The sequence below is a fragment of the Anser cygnoides genome, chromosome 3, assembly GCF_040182565.1.
Source record: "Anser cygnoides isolate HZ-2024a breed goose chromosome 3, Taihu_goose_T2T_genome, whole genome shotgun sequence".
Taxonomy (NCBI): Eukaryota; Metazoa; Chordata; class Aves; order Anseriformes; family Anatidae; genus Anser; species Anser cygnoides.
This window is the reverse complement of record NC_089875.1, coordinates 41,337,982-41,354,773: the sequence shown is the minus strand read 5'-3', so window position 1 is coordinate 41,354,773 and position 16,792 is coordinate 41,337,982. Positions and strand designations below refer to the sequence as shown.

The window sequence follows — 16,792 nt, the reverse complement described above, 5'->3', positions numbered from 1 at the left end:
ACCCTCTTCTTCACCAACACTGGCATTCGTGTCACTAGACAGTAAAATAGTATGGAGAAAAAATAGGGGTTGACAAAAATAGGAGCTGATGGAAAACTTTGGGGGTGTAGGGTGGGAGGAGGTGCGGAGTTGCTTTTTTTGTTTTTTTTTGGTATGATTCATTTTGGCCATGTCAGCTTCCTTGTCTGGTCATTACATTGCATTACCACAAAAGTGCCAGTGCAAAGAGGGTGAGGCCGCATGGCCAGGGGCAGCCACAGAAACTGTGGTTCAGGTTTGTTTGATCTACTATGTGTTTACAATGCAACAGTCGTGTCCCCCCCCCCCCCCCCCCCCAGTTTTGGTAACAGAATAGCATTCAAAGTGCTGCAGTAAACCTCCCACTCCATCCTTGCAGTTTATCTTTTCAAATATGTATTTCAATGAAACACTTACTACTTTAGGTTTTATGTTTGTTGATATTTTCAAGTGAAATAACTACAGTTAATAAAGCATAGGACCCTGTATGCAGACTGTGGTATTTTCAGTAGTCTGCCTTAAGCATTGCCTGTTTTATTTATTTATTTTTGATTGAGAAACTTTGGAAGTATAAAGAAGCAAGAAAAATTATTTTCATTTTTGCAGCAATTTATGTTTTTTTTTTTAAATCAATTAAATAAGCTGTGGATGAAATTTATATAGCCTAAATCTGCCCTGGATTTAAAAAGTGAACTTAGAGGTGACTTATACATGGCAACATCATAGGCTGTGCATGTACATACAAGGTGTGTGTGTAAGTTCTCCTTTTACATATGTAAGTGTGAAAGAAAAAGTCATTGCAATGGGAGATGTGTGTTATGTCATACGTGCCGCACTTGATCCTGCTATGAATACTTGTAGCCTATTGGTAACATCAGGGAGCTAAACTTCTTGATGACACCGTATGTAAGAGCAGCTTGTGAAAATTAAACAGCTTTCATTTTACTGAGGAGGAAATAAATGTTCAAATAAACTTGAATGAATTAAAGCAAAGTTTATAAAACTTAAAATGAACGGCAGACAATACACTGTAGGTCTAATTAACCCCACATTTAAGTGCTTTCTTCTTGATTGCCTCAGCTATTTGATGAGAGATGCTTTACCGCCTCTTGTCACTGCATTTTTGCAAAAGGCTAAGACAACAAACTGCATGTTTTTTAACTTGACTGTCAAAATTACACAGAAGTTGAATTACTCTTCTGCAATGTCATTTAGTCTTTCATTAAAACCAGAGACATGGTTGGCAGAGTGTAGGTATGGTCTAAAGTATGCTCAGTTTAATTGGTGGGTAATTTTCCTTCCTATTTAGGAAATGATGCAACATCAATAGTCAACTGTCTTCACATACTGGGCCAGACCTTGGATGCGAGGTAACACTGAATATATTTTCTGAAGTACAAAGAAAATCACTTATAAGAGAACAGTATCCAGTCAGATTTGGAAAACCTGTGTAAGGCTACAGTATTTCAAAACTCAAGGAAGATGTTCTCGAGAAAGATAGTGCTGAAAAGAATTCCTGCTGCAAAATAAGAGTTTTTTTTTTCTTTTTTTTTTTTTTTTCTGCTTATCTAGGGGTTGGAAAAACAGTATTTTTATCTTATGCTTTAAGTTTTGGTTCAGAGTGGTAGTGTCAAGGAACTGTCAGCTGTACTCTCATGTGCTTTTAATCACATGATTGTCTCAAGACCACAATAACATTAGAAATATTTTGTTCTTTTGCTTATGCTGTCTAATAAAAATAAATGAATCAGGAGTTAAGTGCACGTGGGGTGCAGTGAACCTGTCTCAGAGTGTCTTCATTGCAAAGTTAATTCTGGTTCCAATTTGAGGAAAAAAACTCACAGCTTTTATGTTGAATTCAGTGCTACGTCTAAGTTGAGTTGGCTGCTTTAGCCATAGTGAAGTTTGTAGAAGATTTAAAAAAAAATAAAATAGAAAAAATAAAAAAATCCCCCAACCAACCAAAACCCAGTTTGAGATAGATCCTCTTTTCCAAGAATGATGAATTGCAGGACTTCTCATTCTTCCTCTTTTTTTCTTTTTTTTTTTTCTTTTTCCCCCCTCTGAAGGCAAATTAATCCCTGTCTTTAATATGATCAGTATTTTGTCAATGGGAAACCAAATACAATACCCTTATTTTCTTATGAAACTTTTTTTTTTCAGTATGTTGTTCTGCTGTGAAAAGATTTTATAATTCCAAAAGATGAAAGATTTTTCTTCAGATCTTTTATATACTTCATATAAGCCAAAACTAGACTTTATTCCAGGCTTGTTTAATAGAGTGTTCTCTTTCATTCTCTTTGCATGGTATATACAGGACTGTGATGAAAACTGGTCTGGAGTCTGTTAAGATGGCACTGAGAGCTTTTTTGGACAATGCTGCTGAGGATCTGGAGAAAACAATGGAAAATCTGAAACAAGGCCAGTTTACACACAGCAGAAACCAGCCCAAGGGAGTTACACAAATCATTAATTATACCACAGTGGCTCTCCTGCCAGTTCTATCTTCATTATTTGAGCATATTGGACAGCACCAGTTTGGGGAAGATTTGATATGTATGTATTATTTAGAGATGCCATGCTACTATCCATAATGTCATATAGTAAGCATTAATAATTTCTCTGGTGTGCAGGTTTTAGTGAACTTTCTGTGAATATTAAAGCAGATGTGTCTGCAATTAGACAGAAGGCTCAGTTTTGGTTTCTGTGCCATAGATTCACTGTGGTTTTGTTCTTGTGTGAAAAGTTCATTTAAGTTAATTTGTCTTTGCTCTGTCTATACCTGAGGTTGTACCCCTAGAGTGATGGTATGCTGTGATACCTGCCCCTTGACTCGGTTTCAGTTAGCAGGGAATGTGGATGGCTGCATCTTAGATCCTAAGGAAAAGTGTAAGGAGTTTCTGAAGAACTGAAAGAATAGGTACTGAAGAAGGGAATGTATGTGAGACTTCATTTCTGTAGAGATTCTGATTGTAGCAGATTGTGTCATTTATTTTCCCAAGCCCAATCTTTGCAGGAAAAACTTTTGTAGTCTCCAAGACAAAATTTTAATTGTATGTGTTTTAGGAACTCAACAAGAATTCTGTTGTCCAGTCTGTATTAAAGGAGGGTTTTCTGCTTCTGTACAGCTAACTAGCTATAGCAATACCTAAGAGAAGGATCTGGAAGAATAGACTTTTTTTTTTTCTTAGAATCCCCCAAAATAATTATTTAAAATAGCCTTAAGAGAACTGTTCGCAACCATTTGCTTTTGTATTGATGGACTTAAACGTGTTGAGACGTAAACATGCACTTTGCTCATTAAATTATTTCTGTAAAATTCAGGAGTCTTTGACAGTATCCAGAAAAAAAAGTCATCTGTGGTGTTAAATATATCACTGCTTCATCATAAATCACTTTTTCAGTGATTTTTCATTCTCTTATAATTCTGTTTTGAAACTGAATAATTAGCCTTATGTGATATTCTTAATCAGCTATTCTATATATCTCATGTTGCTGTCAAACTCTCAATTTTAGAATTCATAAACTGAGAAAGTTACCAATTGGAATTGCCTACTTGTAAGATTATCTTATTTGTACTACTGTGATGACAGGCATCTTGACCTGGTGCTTGTACCTAAGAGTATTACTATGTTTACAGGGTACTCCATGGTGTGATCATGTACAAAGGTGGTTTGTGTGCCTGAGATTACTGTTAAATACTGAACTTGGAGATGAACAGAACTAAAATCACATTGTAGTAAAGAGCCGGACTATGTTGCATTGACACATTTTACATAGATACTAGATGAATAAATTCTCAGGTTATGCAGTTAAGACAGTATCATTGAACAGTTGGTATGCAATTAATTTCAGAAAGTGAGTGCACTTGTTAAATACGATAAAATACAATTGTAATCTTAGCTGATAACTTGGTATTGAATTAAGTAGAAGTTCTGAGTAAAAAGTATGGCATTGAAGGGTCAGAAGATTATTTTTGTATTAGAGACATTGCTATTGATTGTCTTTGATAGATTAATGTCATTTATGTAGTTATTGTCAGAAGAATTGTAATGAGGTTATTTTCCTCATACCTATCATTTTCTTTTCTTTAGTGGAAGATGTTCAGGTCTCCTGTTACAGAATATTGGCCAGTTTGTATGCTCTGGGAACCAGCAAGAGTATTTATGTAGAGCGGTAAGAAGAAATGTTCCTCTATATTTATTATTTGTAGTTATACTCACTTTAATTGAATATGCAGTCCAGAAAGCAATATAGGAAGAGGTGGTTGTTGGAAACGTATCTTGAAAGAAAAAAGGTGCTTAGGTGTTAAGCAGAATCCAGAGGCATTTATTGTATTATACTTAAAATGTTACATTATACACTTGTCAAAATAAATTAATTCAACAACAATTACAGATAAAATAGTCTGACTTAACAATAGATACTACTTTATTTAAGATCTAGCTGGAGAACTGTAAAGATATGTTATTCAGTTAGGCTACTGTTGTAATTATTTCTTATATATTCATAGAATCATAGAATGTCTTGAGTTGGAAGGGACCTTAAATATCATCTAGTTCCAGCCCCCATGGGTAGTCCCATAGCAGGGGATATATAATAATCGATAATTATTGTGTATGGTTACCTACAAACAGTGCAAGCGGAAAGCAACATAGCATGCTTCTTTTATGTGTATGTAATGGATATATACCTGGATTATGAAGACCTAATGAAAAGAAAAAAAAATGTAAGAAGGAGCAAGTGGGAAAAATAATAATGAGAAAGAAGTTAGATTTAATAAAATGAAGTTAACAAACTGGATCAAGAAAGAAAATAAGTTCCTAAAATGAGTTAAGCTATAGACCAAAGATGAATCTTGTGATCCGTGAGTTTGGAGGCCTTTTTTAACTTCACAGTTCACTTTGTTCCTGGAGTTCTGTCGTCTGCATGGCTCAACTTGCTTAGCTAAACATTTGTCACGTTTCTAAAATTTGCTCTGGTCACTGGATTGGAAATCCAAACAAACAGTTTTAAATGTCCCCTTAAGGACCTAAGTGAAGTGACAGGTGATCACTTGCTTCTTCATGGAAATGGGCTTTTTACAATTTTGACACATTTAAAAATTTTGGGCCTCAAATGAATGCTGTCATATGTTTGAAGAGAGCAGTATTTTTCTGCAAAACTTGGAGGTATTAACCAGTATTAGCAATTTAGCATTCTGTGAGGGCTTTTTTTAGCATTCTGTGAGGCTTTTTTTTCCAGGCTAATATCTGCTTATTACTATGTCTCGGAAGAAGGAAAGTTTTGTAATTCAAATACAGTAGTCATATTTGGTCTCTTGATACATCAGTCTACTCAGTAACTTTTTCTTAATAGTAGAAACTATAAAGTCAGTAAAGCTGAGAGAAAAGGAATGCAACAGAAGCCATCATTATGATGACTTTGTGTTTTCCCTGCATGTTCCTCATTTGCTTCCAACTAAGTAGTCTATCTTTGACATTTTATGTCACAACATTTCATTCATATATTAGCAGAGTTTGTGGTACTTCATTTTCTACTACCTTTTCTTGCGTTGATGATCCTAATAATGTACTAGCTTATCTATTTGAGATGAGTACATCTTAGAGTAAAATAAAGGCTGATTTACAACTACCCCAGAGTGTATTAATTCATCAAAGATTTGTGTATTTAATGATGTTTGTTAATTCACAGGCAACGATCAGCACTAGGAGAATGCTTGGCTGCCTTCTCAGGTGCCTTTCCAGTGGCTTTTTTGGAAACTCATTTGAACAAACATAATATCTACTCCATTTACAATACCAAGAATGCAAGAGAGAGAGCAGGTATTTCTAGAACCTCACATGATGTTTATGAAAAAACAGATTTCTCTATGAATGTTGTTTGCCCTACTAAATGTATTTTTGCATACAGATTATAGTGCAAGAATTTTCTTTTAATCTCTTAATTACGTTTCTTTCCTAAATGAATGGGCAAAGTCTGGTAAAACTGATTATTTTACATTTTTAAAGATACCAATGTTTTAATTTTGAGATACTGTTCTCAAAATATTGCTTTGGAATCATGTAGAATCATGTAGAGATATATTTCATTGTATTAATATTTTCTAAACTGCAAAGCTCATATTGGAAGAAATTATTAAATTTAATCTTTAATTGTTGAACCTTGCATAAAGGAATTATTTTCATTATAGAAAGTTTTATTATTGAAGCTTGTTTGTAGCCAGTTTATTACTAAATGGTGTGAAAATGTTTTTTGTTGTTGTTGTTGTTGTTTGGTTTTGTTTGTTTGTTTACCCCTTTGATTAGAAGTGTGTGAATGTAAATACAAAAAAAAAGAAAAAAAGAAAAAAAGGGGACAGAATAGCAATTGGAGATAATTATTTTCCATGTATGACTTAGTTTATTGATTTTTGGACTTCTTTTTTTTTAATAGTTCTCAATTTGCCTACTAGTGTAGAAGAGGTTTGCCCAAATATTCCTTCCTTGGTGAAGCTAATGGAAGAAATTGTGGAACTGGCAGAGTCTGGCATTCGTTACACACAAATGCCACATATAATGGAAGTGATACTGCCTATGCTATGTAGCTACATGTCACACTGGTGGGAGCATGGGCCAGAAAACAACCCTGACAAGGCTGAAATGTGTTGTACAGCCTTGACATCAGAGCACATGAACACTCTGTTGGGTAACATATTGAAAATCATCTATAACAACCTTGGTATTGATGAAGGAGCCTGGATGAAGAGGTTAGCAGGTAAGATGTAAAAACAAATAGATGAATAAACGTATATATATTGAGAATGTATATCCATTTATACACTCTGAATTACTCTGCTTTTTTCCTGTTAAAGCTTGAGCAGAATATCACTCTTGTTTTTAAAGAATACAAATTTGATGAACTAGAACTGCTGAGCATAAAGGAAAAGTAGTATAAGTGGTGTGTTTTAATCTCTTAATAAATAATTTAAGAAGTACATTAAACTAGTTCTTTTTCCCCCAGAACATGCACATACATATTTTGTAGTATATGAGTGAAATCACAGTAATTTCAGTTTTTCATTTAGGCTTTCTTATGACTTTTCAATGCTTATTGTAGTAGTTATTTTATGATAGCAGTCTGGATTCCTAGTCTATTGAGGGCTATTAATGAAAGGCATTCTATGGATAAATTGTAATTACCTAAAATTCTTTGTAATCTAATGGATATGTTACGAATGGTTTTGCCCTAATGGCCCAGATGAAGTTCTAATTTACGTATTCATTTTTATGAGTAGATTTGCAAAAAGCTTGGGCTAACAAATTTCAAATGGCTCAAATGACTGGTTGGTGGATGGTTGAATCAGTTTCATTTCTGTCTACACAAGCCTTCCATTGTCCTAAAGTGTGTAAGAAACACAGACAGGCTATTTGTGTAGGTTCACAAATATCTAGAGCTTGTTTTCCAGCCCTACTTCAGTCAAGCTAATAAACAACATGCAGAAGAGGAAACAGTGCCTCATAAAACTTGTGTGAGCACTAATTTAGCTATATATGTATCCACCCATACATACTATTACACAGCTTCCACATTGCTTAATAAATTATGCAGGCAAATACCAGTATGTTGCCAGAATGCCTGTAAAGAGGCACCTCAAGGTTTATGATCTTGCAAGCTTAGTCTGTTAAGTTGTGATTTCTGCCATCATAGTTACAAAGTGAATTGACTATGTGAAATCCTGACCGCATTTAATTCTTGGCAAAACTTCTGCTGATTTCAATGGGGGCAGGATTTTACTCTGTAGTCTAGAAATAAGACACAAGCTGGAGGGGAAAGATAAAAATTTTTGTTTGTATTTTGTGGCCAGGTGTACATTATAATATTGATTGCCTTAAATAGTGTTTTCCCAGCCCATCATAAGCAAAGCGAAACCACAGCTCTTAAAGACACACTTCCTGCCACTGATGGATAAGCTAAAGAAAAAAGCAGCAGTGGTTGTATCGGATGAAGAACATCTAAGAGCAGAAGGCAGAGGTGACATGTCGGAGGCTGAACTGCTCATCCTAGATGAGTTCACCACTTTGGCACGGGACCTCTATGCCTTCTACCCTTTGTTGATTAGATTTGTGGACTATAACAGGTATGTGGAGAGGAACAGGTGAATAAATCTTAAAATCTTCCTGTTGATACTATCTCTTATCCCTTGATACATCTAGCACTGAATTAGCTTTTACTCAACCTGACAATCTTAAAGTTGATCAAGCTGATGCTTTGCAATTTAGGAGAAGCTGGAGCCCTTTTCAGAAGAGGAGAAGAAAAACAAACAGAAAAAAAAGTAAAGGCCCAATCCAACGGTATTGGATTACAGCTAGTGTTAATGTAAAAGACTTTTAAGGGTTTAGAAATAGGACATCAAAAAGTGACTGCTACTAGAAAGGATTAAAAAAAAGCATGCTTGGTTTTGTTAGCTTTCGTACATGTAAAATGTTGAAAACTACTTTTGAAATCAGCATTTTTGCCCTTTTACTGAATTTTAGGGCAAAATGGCTGAAAGAGCCCAACAGTGAAGCTGAGGAATTGTTTCGCATGGTGGCTGAAGTCTTCATTTACTGGTCAAAGTCTCATGTAAGTAATTCCTTGGTAAATATATTTTAAGGTAATTTTCTTAATCAGGACAATTATTAAGTGATTGTGTTTGGGAAAACATATTTTCTGACAGAGGTGAAACTGCAGATGGGAAGGCATTAACTCAACCAACTGTAGGGAACCTGCTTTTGGCAGGGGGTTTGGACTCGATGATCTCCAGAGGTCTCTTCCAACCCCTGTGATTCTGCACTTCTGTGATTAATGACTTTCATATTTGACACTTTTAAAATGCCTGCCTAGTTGTGGGAGTTGTGTGTTTTGTAGCATAGTAACACTATATTAGTTGTCTCATTTAAAGAAAAAAACTTTTTCCTAAATTGCCGTCTGCGTGCTTGAGCCTCTAGGCAGTTACAATAAAAAAATATTTTGAAAAGATACTCAACAGTACTAGTGGAATGAGAGTTTTCTGAAGGAAAGGCACAGCACGACTTATAGTGACTTAATTTGTGTGTGCAGATTTTTATTTCTTTAATAAATGTTAAAGGTGCAAAATTCAATTATTAAGCCTAGGTCTGTATCTGGCTTGCATGAATGAAAGCCAGTAGGGAAGCTGATGTTCTAAGAACAAGGAAGTATAAAATACATCTTAAAGTAGATCTCCAAATAAAATATTTTTCCAAGGTGATACTGTTTCATATTTGATGAATTTTACCAGTTAAGGATTTCTTCTTAATTCCACTTCTACTAAATATAGAATGCTTGGTTCTCAAGTCTGATTTCTGTAGTTCATATGCAAAAACCAAGGGGTCTGGAGTAAGACCCCTTAGTCAGACACCATCACTGATGGTGCATAAGTGAAAGTAAAGTATGATTCCTGCAAATACTGGAGCAAAAGGAAGGAAAAACTCAAAACTGAGAGAAACTAAACAATTTCAGATATTGGATCTTGTTATGGACTGTGTCTATACTGAATTTCTTTTCTGCCATAACCTCAGTTTTTTCAAGTTTTGGGAACAAGATGCCTTCTTATTCGTGTAGTTGTGCCTCAGTTTGACTGTAAGATTTATTATAAACATTTATGCATGCAGAAAACTCATTGTACAGTAAATAGATACTAGATCATCAAGTTACTTGTGTATGTATAAGATCAGTCTTTTATTTAAACTTGTTTCTAAATAATACTGGGGTTTATAAAGTTAAAGATGAAATGGATGGTTTATTTGTAAAGGCAATATTTTTATAGTGAAGTAGAGGAGATTTTATCATGGCTGCTTTTCTTGGGGATGTTTAAGGAAAAGTTGGCTGTAGTGCTTAGGGACATGGTTTAGTGGGTAATATTGGTGGTAAGGGGATGGTTGGACCAGATGGTCTTGGAGGACTTTTCCAACCTTAATGATTCTATGATTCCATAATCCTATAACCAGAGAAACGTGAGACTATAGTGTAGGAAGAAAAAAAAAAAATAAATAAATCCTGAGACATTTAATATAAATAAAGCTGAAATTCAAAGCTGTTTGATCATCCATTCTATTTTTCTGTCCTTGTGTTATCTTTGTGGATTTTATAAAATTCTATTTCATCTACATTTTTATGATCTACATTTTTATGTAAGATCTGTTTGGATACATTCCTCATATACTGTAAGCACTTTTAACTAAGATTTTCTATGTTTCAGAATTTCAAAAGGGAAGAGCAGAACTTTGTGGTACAAAATGAAATCAATAACATGTCTTTCCTTATCAGCGACACCAAATCTAAGATGTCCAAGGTAGTGTAAATATTTTTATATTTTTCTTTTTGCAGAAGGAGGCTGATGGGAAGACTCCAGAGAAGCATGGCTATTTATTTATTTATTACTATATTTATTGACCATTTATGGGAAGAAAAAGCACTGTTGAAAAAAAGCAAAAGGTAGTCATTTAAGAAGCGCAGTGGACTCTCAAGATATTGATGCAAAATACTGGCAATGATATAAAGGCAACTCCATTTTATAGTGATGCAGCTGTATAGGCAGTAAGGAAATTTTCAAGCCAGAGACAATACAACTATCTATTTAATATTGGATATATATATTTTTTTAATTTTAATTTTTATTTATTTTCCATCTTTGCTTATTGCTGCAGGCAGCAGTTTCTGACCAAGAGAGGAAGAAGATGAAGCGGAAAGGTGACCGGTACTCTATGCAGACCTCTCTCATTGTGGCAGCACTGAAGAGATTACTTCCCATTGGCCTAAATATTTGTGCCCCTGGAGATCAAGAACTAATTGCACTGGCCAAAAACCGATTCAGCATGGTAGGTGCACTTGTTGCACTTCTAGAAGGAAGAAATATTTTACTAATGAATTTCTTTGATTTTTTTCCCGTTTTGTTCTTACAGCACGACACAAATACTGTGCAATCTGCTAATTTCTGACATGATCACTTTGTTCAGGAAATGCTGAACTTTATTTCATGATAAGCAGGGCTAAACAGAAGATATTCTGGTATCCTAGAAATGTTGCTGGACTTTACTCTTCTGCCTTTCAACTTCCCAGATGGAATGTCTGACTGTTATTTTCCAGTCTTCAGCCTGGAAAATGAAAATTTAAGGCTAGCATTAGAAGTGGAACATTCACATTAATTGTATTTGCTATATAATAATCTCATTTTAATGTTGCAGTGTGGGAATATATAGTTAGAATTATTATTAATAATCAAGACTATAATTCTGTTGAATAAAGGCACAATGGGTGGCTGTGGTAAATAGCAATCTACATGTTCTCATTTTCAAGGCAAAAAAAAGTTTCAATTTGGGCGTATTTATTTTCTAAATGATCAGTAAATGGATAGAGATGACATTCTTAACTAAAAACAGTTATTTCTCTCAATTTTTAATGCTAAATTATGTTTGTTATGTTTTATGAAACTTACATTAGGAAATGCGTATAAGAACTACTTGTTTCCTATGTTCACAGTCAAATAGCATAAATAATTCTTTTTGATCACTCCCATGTGAGTATAAGAATTTCTGTAGGGATCCAGTTCTTACTGTTTTAAAAGGATTCTCCTAGGAATAAACTCACAGTGCAACATTGTGATTGTAATTTCGAATATACTCCCTTCTCGAGCTGTGAAGCTTTGTACAAACTGGCAGGCTATTTGACCTTTTGTCAGCTGAACTGGATGTTTTTAAATAATAAAAGTTCTCTGAAAGAAGCTGATATCAAATCAGAGAAGGCTGTGTTCTCTGTTGTGTTGTAAAGTAAGAAAAAGTTCTGTTCATGGTATTGGTTTCATTTGGTCAAAGTATGCGTGTGTGTTTGTATGTGTATATACTTACATATCCATGAAGTAATAATTTTAATTCAAACCTTTATTCAGTGTAATGACTCAATGTGAACAAATATGAATGTTGGTATCCAGAACTCGTTCCTATGAGTTTGGATATGGCTAGCTTTGGCCTCTCACAAAAAGATATATTACCACAGAAATTTTCTTCACTTCCTCATTGTCAGTTTTATTCATCATCTGGACCAAACCCAAGGTGGACATTTATATTAACAGTATGTTTTCTTAATTACCTTCTATGCCTAATTTATATAATTTGTAATTTGTTGACAGAAAGATACTGAGGATGAAGTACGAGACATCATACGCAGTAATCTTCATCTCCAGGGCAAGGTAATTTATGAGCAGTTTTTAAACATGACCTTTCTTCTGTTCAATTCATTGTTGTCACATTTCATATAATGACAACCTGCATCAGTTATTTAGGGTAACTCATAATCCCCTTTTCTCTTCTGGCAAGTAACTTTTTCATTTCAATGGGTAAATATTAGTTTTTTAATGTGTTTATGTATGTATTATATAAAATAGCCTGTGACCTTTTGAATCCCTGCCAGTTAGCACCATTAATATGAAGCTGAGCATGGTATATCACTGTTTAAACTCTGCCTTCTGATTGTTTGAGGTAGAATTTGCAAAATGCTCAGTGTTAACTTATATCTGTTTGAAGTGTGAGGTAAAGGGAACCTGCCACTTTTGTATACTCTAAAGTAGAAAATCACTGCTTGGCTATATTTTGTCCCTGTTTTCCAGCCCACAGAAAAGAAGGCATTTTGGAAGAAGTGTAGATTTTTTTTTTTTTAATTGAATTCCAGTTACTGCCAGATGAATAGTCTTAGGGGAGAAGTCCTGAACTGGCCTAGTGTAACCTAGCTGTTTTCTTTAATGCTTCAAATAATGGCAAAGAAGAGGTCAGAATATGAAAGTGGAATAAAAAGATGTATTGAAGGAAAAAGCAATCTGACCCATGGATATTGCTTTATCTAGCATTATCCTTTACCAACTCCCTCCACTCCCCCCCCCCCCAACCCCCAAAGGGTTTATTCACATCAGGGATAAAGCTAGCATTTGCCATAGTCATTAATTGATGACAAGGAAAAACAAAAAACAGTGAGTTGGATATCTGGCTTTTTTTTTTTTTTTTTTTTTTTTTTCCTGAGCGGGTATTTTAGAATCATCCTGAAGTTTAGATTCCACTGCAAGTTAGTACATGGCAATATGTATGTTTGTTTGTTTGTTTAAATGGTTTGGAAGTGAGGTAGTTCTTCCAGGATTTTCTCCTATCTTCTGCTTTCTCTATATTGCTGCAATGTCACACAAGATTATATGGAGCTTGGGGTTTCTGGGAGCTCACAAGAAGATGCATCATTTTGCAAATCTAATGTTTAGTGATTTTCTTCATAAAATATTACAAAACAAAGTCCAATAGCTTTAAATTAAATGGATTACACATAGGAAAGTTATCTCTGACTATGAAAGATTTGGTTAAATCCTAAAAAAGAGCTTGAAATAATTATCTCTATATAGTGAATATTATTATGTACGGTAAAGCAAAAGTATCCACACAGGCATTCTTCCATACTAGGAAGAACGGAGCATTTATAAAGATCTATGGTATGTTTCATAGGTAACATGTATGGGTATACTTAAGCAGTGACACACACTATGAACACACGAACCTGAAATGTATTGTGATTTTATATGTGAACTTGCGCAATGTTTACTTCATGATAAAGATAGGTATTTCTATTCCGACATTTTCAGTATGTATATACTGCCATTTTGTGAGCCACCCTGTTGTAAAGTCCTTTCTGGCATTTCATGCTGCTTTGTAGGACTTGGCCTCCTATTTTAAGTGTTACCTCTTCAGTTTCTATTTTGTTTATTTAGGGTTATATTCCACATAGTGCTATTAAGAGGTTTCTGTCTGTTACTGGGTTGTTGCCTTGGAGTAGTGATACTTCTTAGTAACTTTACCTGTGCTTTCTCTTGAGAAATTTCCTGTACTTCAATTAGAAGTTTGCTGCTGTTGAGCAACATACAGCCTCCTCTGTTTATAATACATGAGAGTAAAAGTATTTCTAAATTTCTTAAACTGATGAAATTACTAGTGCCTTAATAATTAAGAACTCAATAATCTTAGCTAATCCATAGTACTCATTGATTTTTTCCAGTTGTAAACTTATCAGGAGTGACTCTGGATTTTCTTCATTGTAAAATGATTTTCCAGAGGAAGATGACATTCTAATATGGATAGTATTTAGCTAACCAAGACAAGTAGCTGTTGTAAAATGCTATTCTAGCTTCACTAGCTATGAAAAGCTCCGATTTTGACCTGTATGTGAAAAGTAGGCACTCAATTACGGACAGAATAGAGCATTCTTTAGACTTGAAAACTCCATTTTATCGTTGTATTTATTATCTTTATGTGGCTTATTATCTGAGTGGTTTGTTCCTGATGAAATATATCTTTTCTTGAATCATTTAGTACTGACATATTCTAGAGTTCAAATTAGAGCTAAATGTAAAATTTAATTATTTATAGTTATGTCTAATGTTAATTTTAGTAGTTACTTACAGTTGGTTACTCTATGATTCTCTGATGTCATTAGTATTTAGTCATTGTATCATGTGACTGTACATCGAGTACATGTCAGATAAAGTCAAAAAATCATGCTTCCTGTTAAGAAAAACAATGCCAATGTACTTTGTGCATATACCACCCTTTTTTATCTAATGGAGGTATACATAAAAACAATGTAAAACGAATGGTCTTCAATTATTATTTAATGTTACCAGTTAATAATGTAACTTAGTTATGATGGTGTTTGTGTAAGGTGACTTTCAAAACAAAGCTATCACTTTATCAAAAGTCTGATTTTCTTCCAAGCACAGCAATATTACCATAGCAATATTATTTCTTTAAATGGTGTTTTTTGTTGACCACTTTTGTTTCTCACAGACACTGTGTTCTGTCATTTTTGTTAGAGCTAGTATGTGATTTATCTCAATTTTTTGTTTTTGGAAAACTGCAGCGTTTAAGAATCATCCTTCTTAATCTTTATCTATAAATGTTTCAGCATCTGTTTCATGCATTTGTCTACCTTTGTCTACATTTGTCTTCACCCTGTTTCTGTCTTTCCTTTCCTTGCATGCCTGCATGCTGTTACTCAGTACCGAGCCTTTTATTTCAAGAAATTGATGACGAAACTTGCATTCATTTTGACATGGATGAAGCTCAAGTCACCAAAATCTTCTTCCAGCCATGCTAATTCACACCTTGAAATGTCAACTACTCATGCCCTTAGAAAACTACCTATACAAAAAAGCTGTACCTTGATAGAATGTGAGGAGTCCTCAGATCAAAAGACATCTCTGCCTGTGCATAAAAAGTCTTTTGTGGACTATCCATTCATGATGATCCAGTCAAATACTCACACAAAGACTGTGGATGTGACAGTTGTTAAGAAATGGAAAAGCCGAAAGGTGGAAGAAAAGCCTGCCAATTGTGGCTTTCTAGGTTGTAATAAGCTATTATTGAGCGACTGTGTAAGTTTATAATCATTCCTGGAATTTCAGTGAACTGTGTATTTTAAGATGTGTTGTGCAGGTGAATTAGCATTATTGTCTCATTCTAGGCGCAAATTGAAATCTGGATCCACAAAGATGTTTTAGAAAAGTAAGTGTTGAGTTTAAGCCCGATTCAAATCCATGGGGTTTAGGCTCCCAAATGCTCTAGGAATCAAGGCCAGTGTCACTTAAATTGCAGTCAGGAATAGATCACTGGTCACAGCTCTCAGTAAAATGGGTTTCACATTGCATTTGTCTTCAGTGCTATTGGCACAAAAAATAGTGCTTTCAATGTGTGTTGCATCACTGTTGAATAGGAGAAGCAGTGGGGAGACAAAATAAACCAAAAAAAAAAAAAAAAAAAAAAAGACATGGATAATAGTAAAACTGAGAACCACAAATCACCAACATGGAGAAAATTAAATGTAAAGAGAAAAATGAGAAAAATGTTTTGCTTCACACAGCTCTTTATAATTTGTAGGCTAATAAGAAAATACATATTTATATATTTTTTTTTGATAAATTAACTTTTAATTTTTTAGGTAGTAATCAGTTAAATTAGGATTTTCTAATATTTGAAAAAAGCTTAAATCCAAAAAATCAGATGTAAATAAGATTTATTTTCATGACTAATTCCCATGTCTGAAAGCTAAGTAATCACAAATAACTAAAGAACAATTTCATTATTATTTGTTTTAATAACTGGAAAGTCAGTGTATAAAGTTGTGTCTCTGTCTACCTCATATTCATTACTTTTCCTCAGATAATATATTCATCACTGGTACCAGTGCCATTTGTTGGCCCATGATCATTTGCTCTTTGTATGACTGTAATACTTTCAGTCCTCTGGAAGCTTTCAACAAACCTCGCACAAATCAGTCTTAAGTTTTATTTGCTTGTGTTCTCCCAGTCAACATAGTGGACGCCCTTTGGGTTAGCTATGTAAAGGTATGGGTTAGCAATATAAAATGCTTCCGTTGTCCTTTGAAACAGTTTCTGTAATAATTAAACTATTTATCCCTACATTTGGAACATTTTGCCATGGTTACACGTGAAATCTTTCTCCTGCAGCTTGAGGATCCCGCCATTAGATGGCAGATGGCACTTTACAAAGATTTGCCAAACAGGACTGAAGATTCCTCAGATCCAGAGAAGACTGTGGAAAGAGTTCTTGATATAGCTAATGTACTTTTTCATCTGGAACAGGTGAGACATTTTCTCAATTATGTTGCCTCTTATTCTAAACAAAAGCATTCAGCCTCTCAGTTGTACTTTCATCTGTTGTATTGAACTTAATATTATTTTTTCCTCCTT

General features: G+C 34.4%; 1 protein-coding gene across 13 annotated transcripts in view; it reads left to right on the top strand.

The window, feature by feature from the left end:
• The window catches only part of RYR2 (ryanodine receptor 2), a 421,309-nt gene that overhangs the window by 336,748 nt on the left and 67,769 nt on the right, over positions 1 to 16,792 (top strand). For all 13 annotated transcript variants that reach the window (XR_010830264.1, XM_066993993.1, XM_066993989.1 and 10 more), the window contains 11 exons: positions 1,328 to 1,388; positions 2,336 to 2,574; positions 4,113 to 4,194; positions 5,713 to 5,843; positions 6,454 to 6,774; positions 7,897 to 8,137; positions 8,535 to 8,622; positions 10,259 to 10,351; positions 10,707 to 10,877; positions 12,185 to 12,244; positions 16,550 to 16,684. Coding sequence is in view for 12 of the 13 variants with exons in the window: in XM_066993993.1 (XP_066850094.1) it covers positions 1,328 to 1,388; positions 2,336 to 2,574; positions 4,113 to 4,194; positions 5,713 to 5,843; positions 6,454 to 6,774; positions 7,897 to 8,137; positions 8,535 to 8,622; positions 10,259 to 10,351; positions 10,707 to 10,877; positions 12,185 to 12,244; positions 16,550 to 16,684 (1,622 nt within the window). In the remaining variant the exon portion in view is untranslated. The remainder of the gene's footprint in view (positions 1 to 1,327; positions 1,389 to 2,335; positions 2,575 to 4,112; positions 4,195 to 5,712; positions 5,844 to 6,453; positions 6,775 to 7,896; positions 8,138 to 8,534; positions 8,623 to 10,258; positions 10,352 to 10,706; positions 10,878 to 12,184; positions 12,245 to 16,549; positions 16,685 to 16,792) is intronic.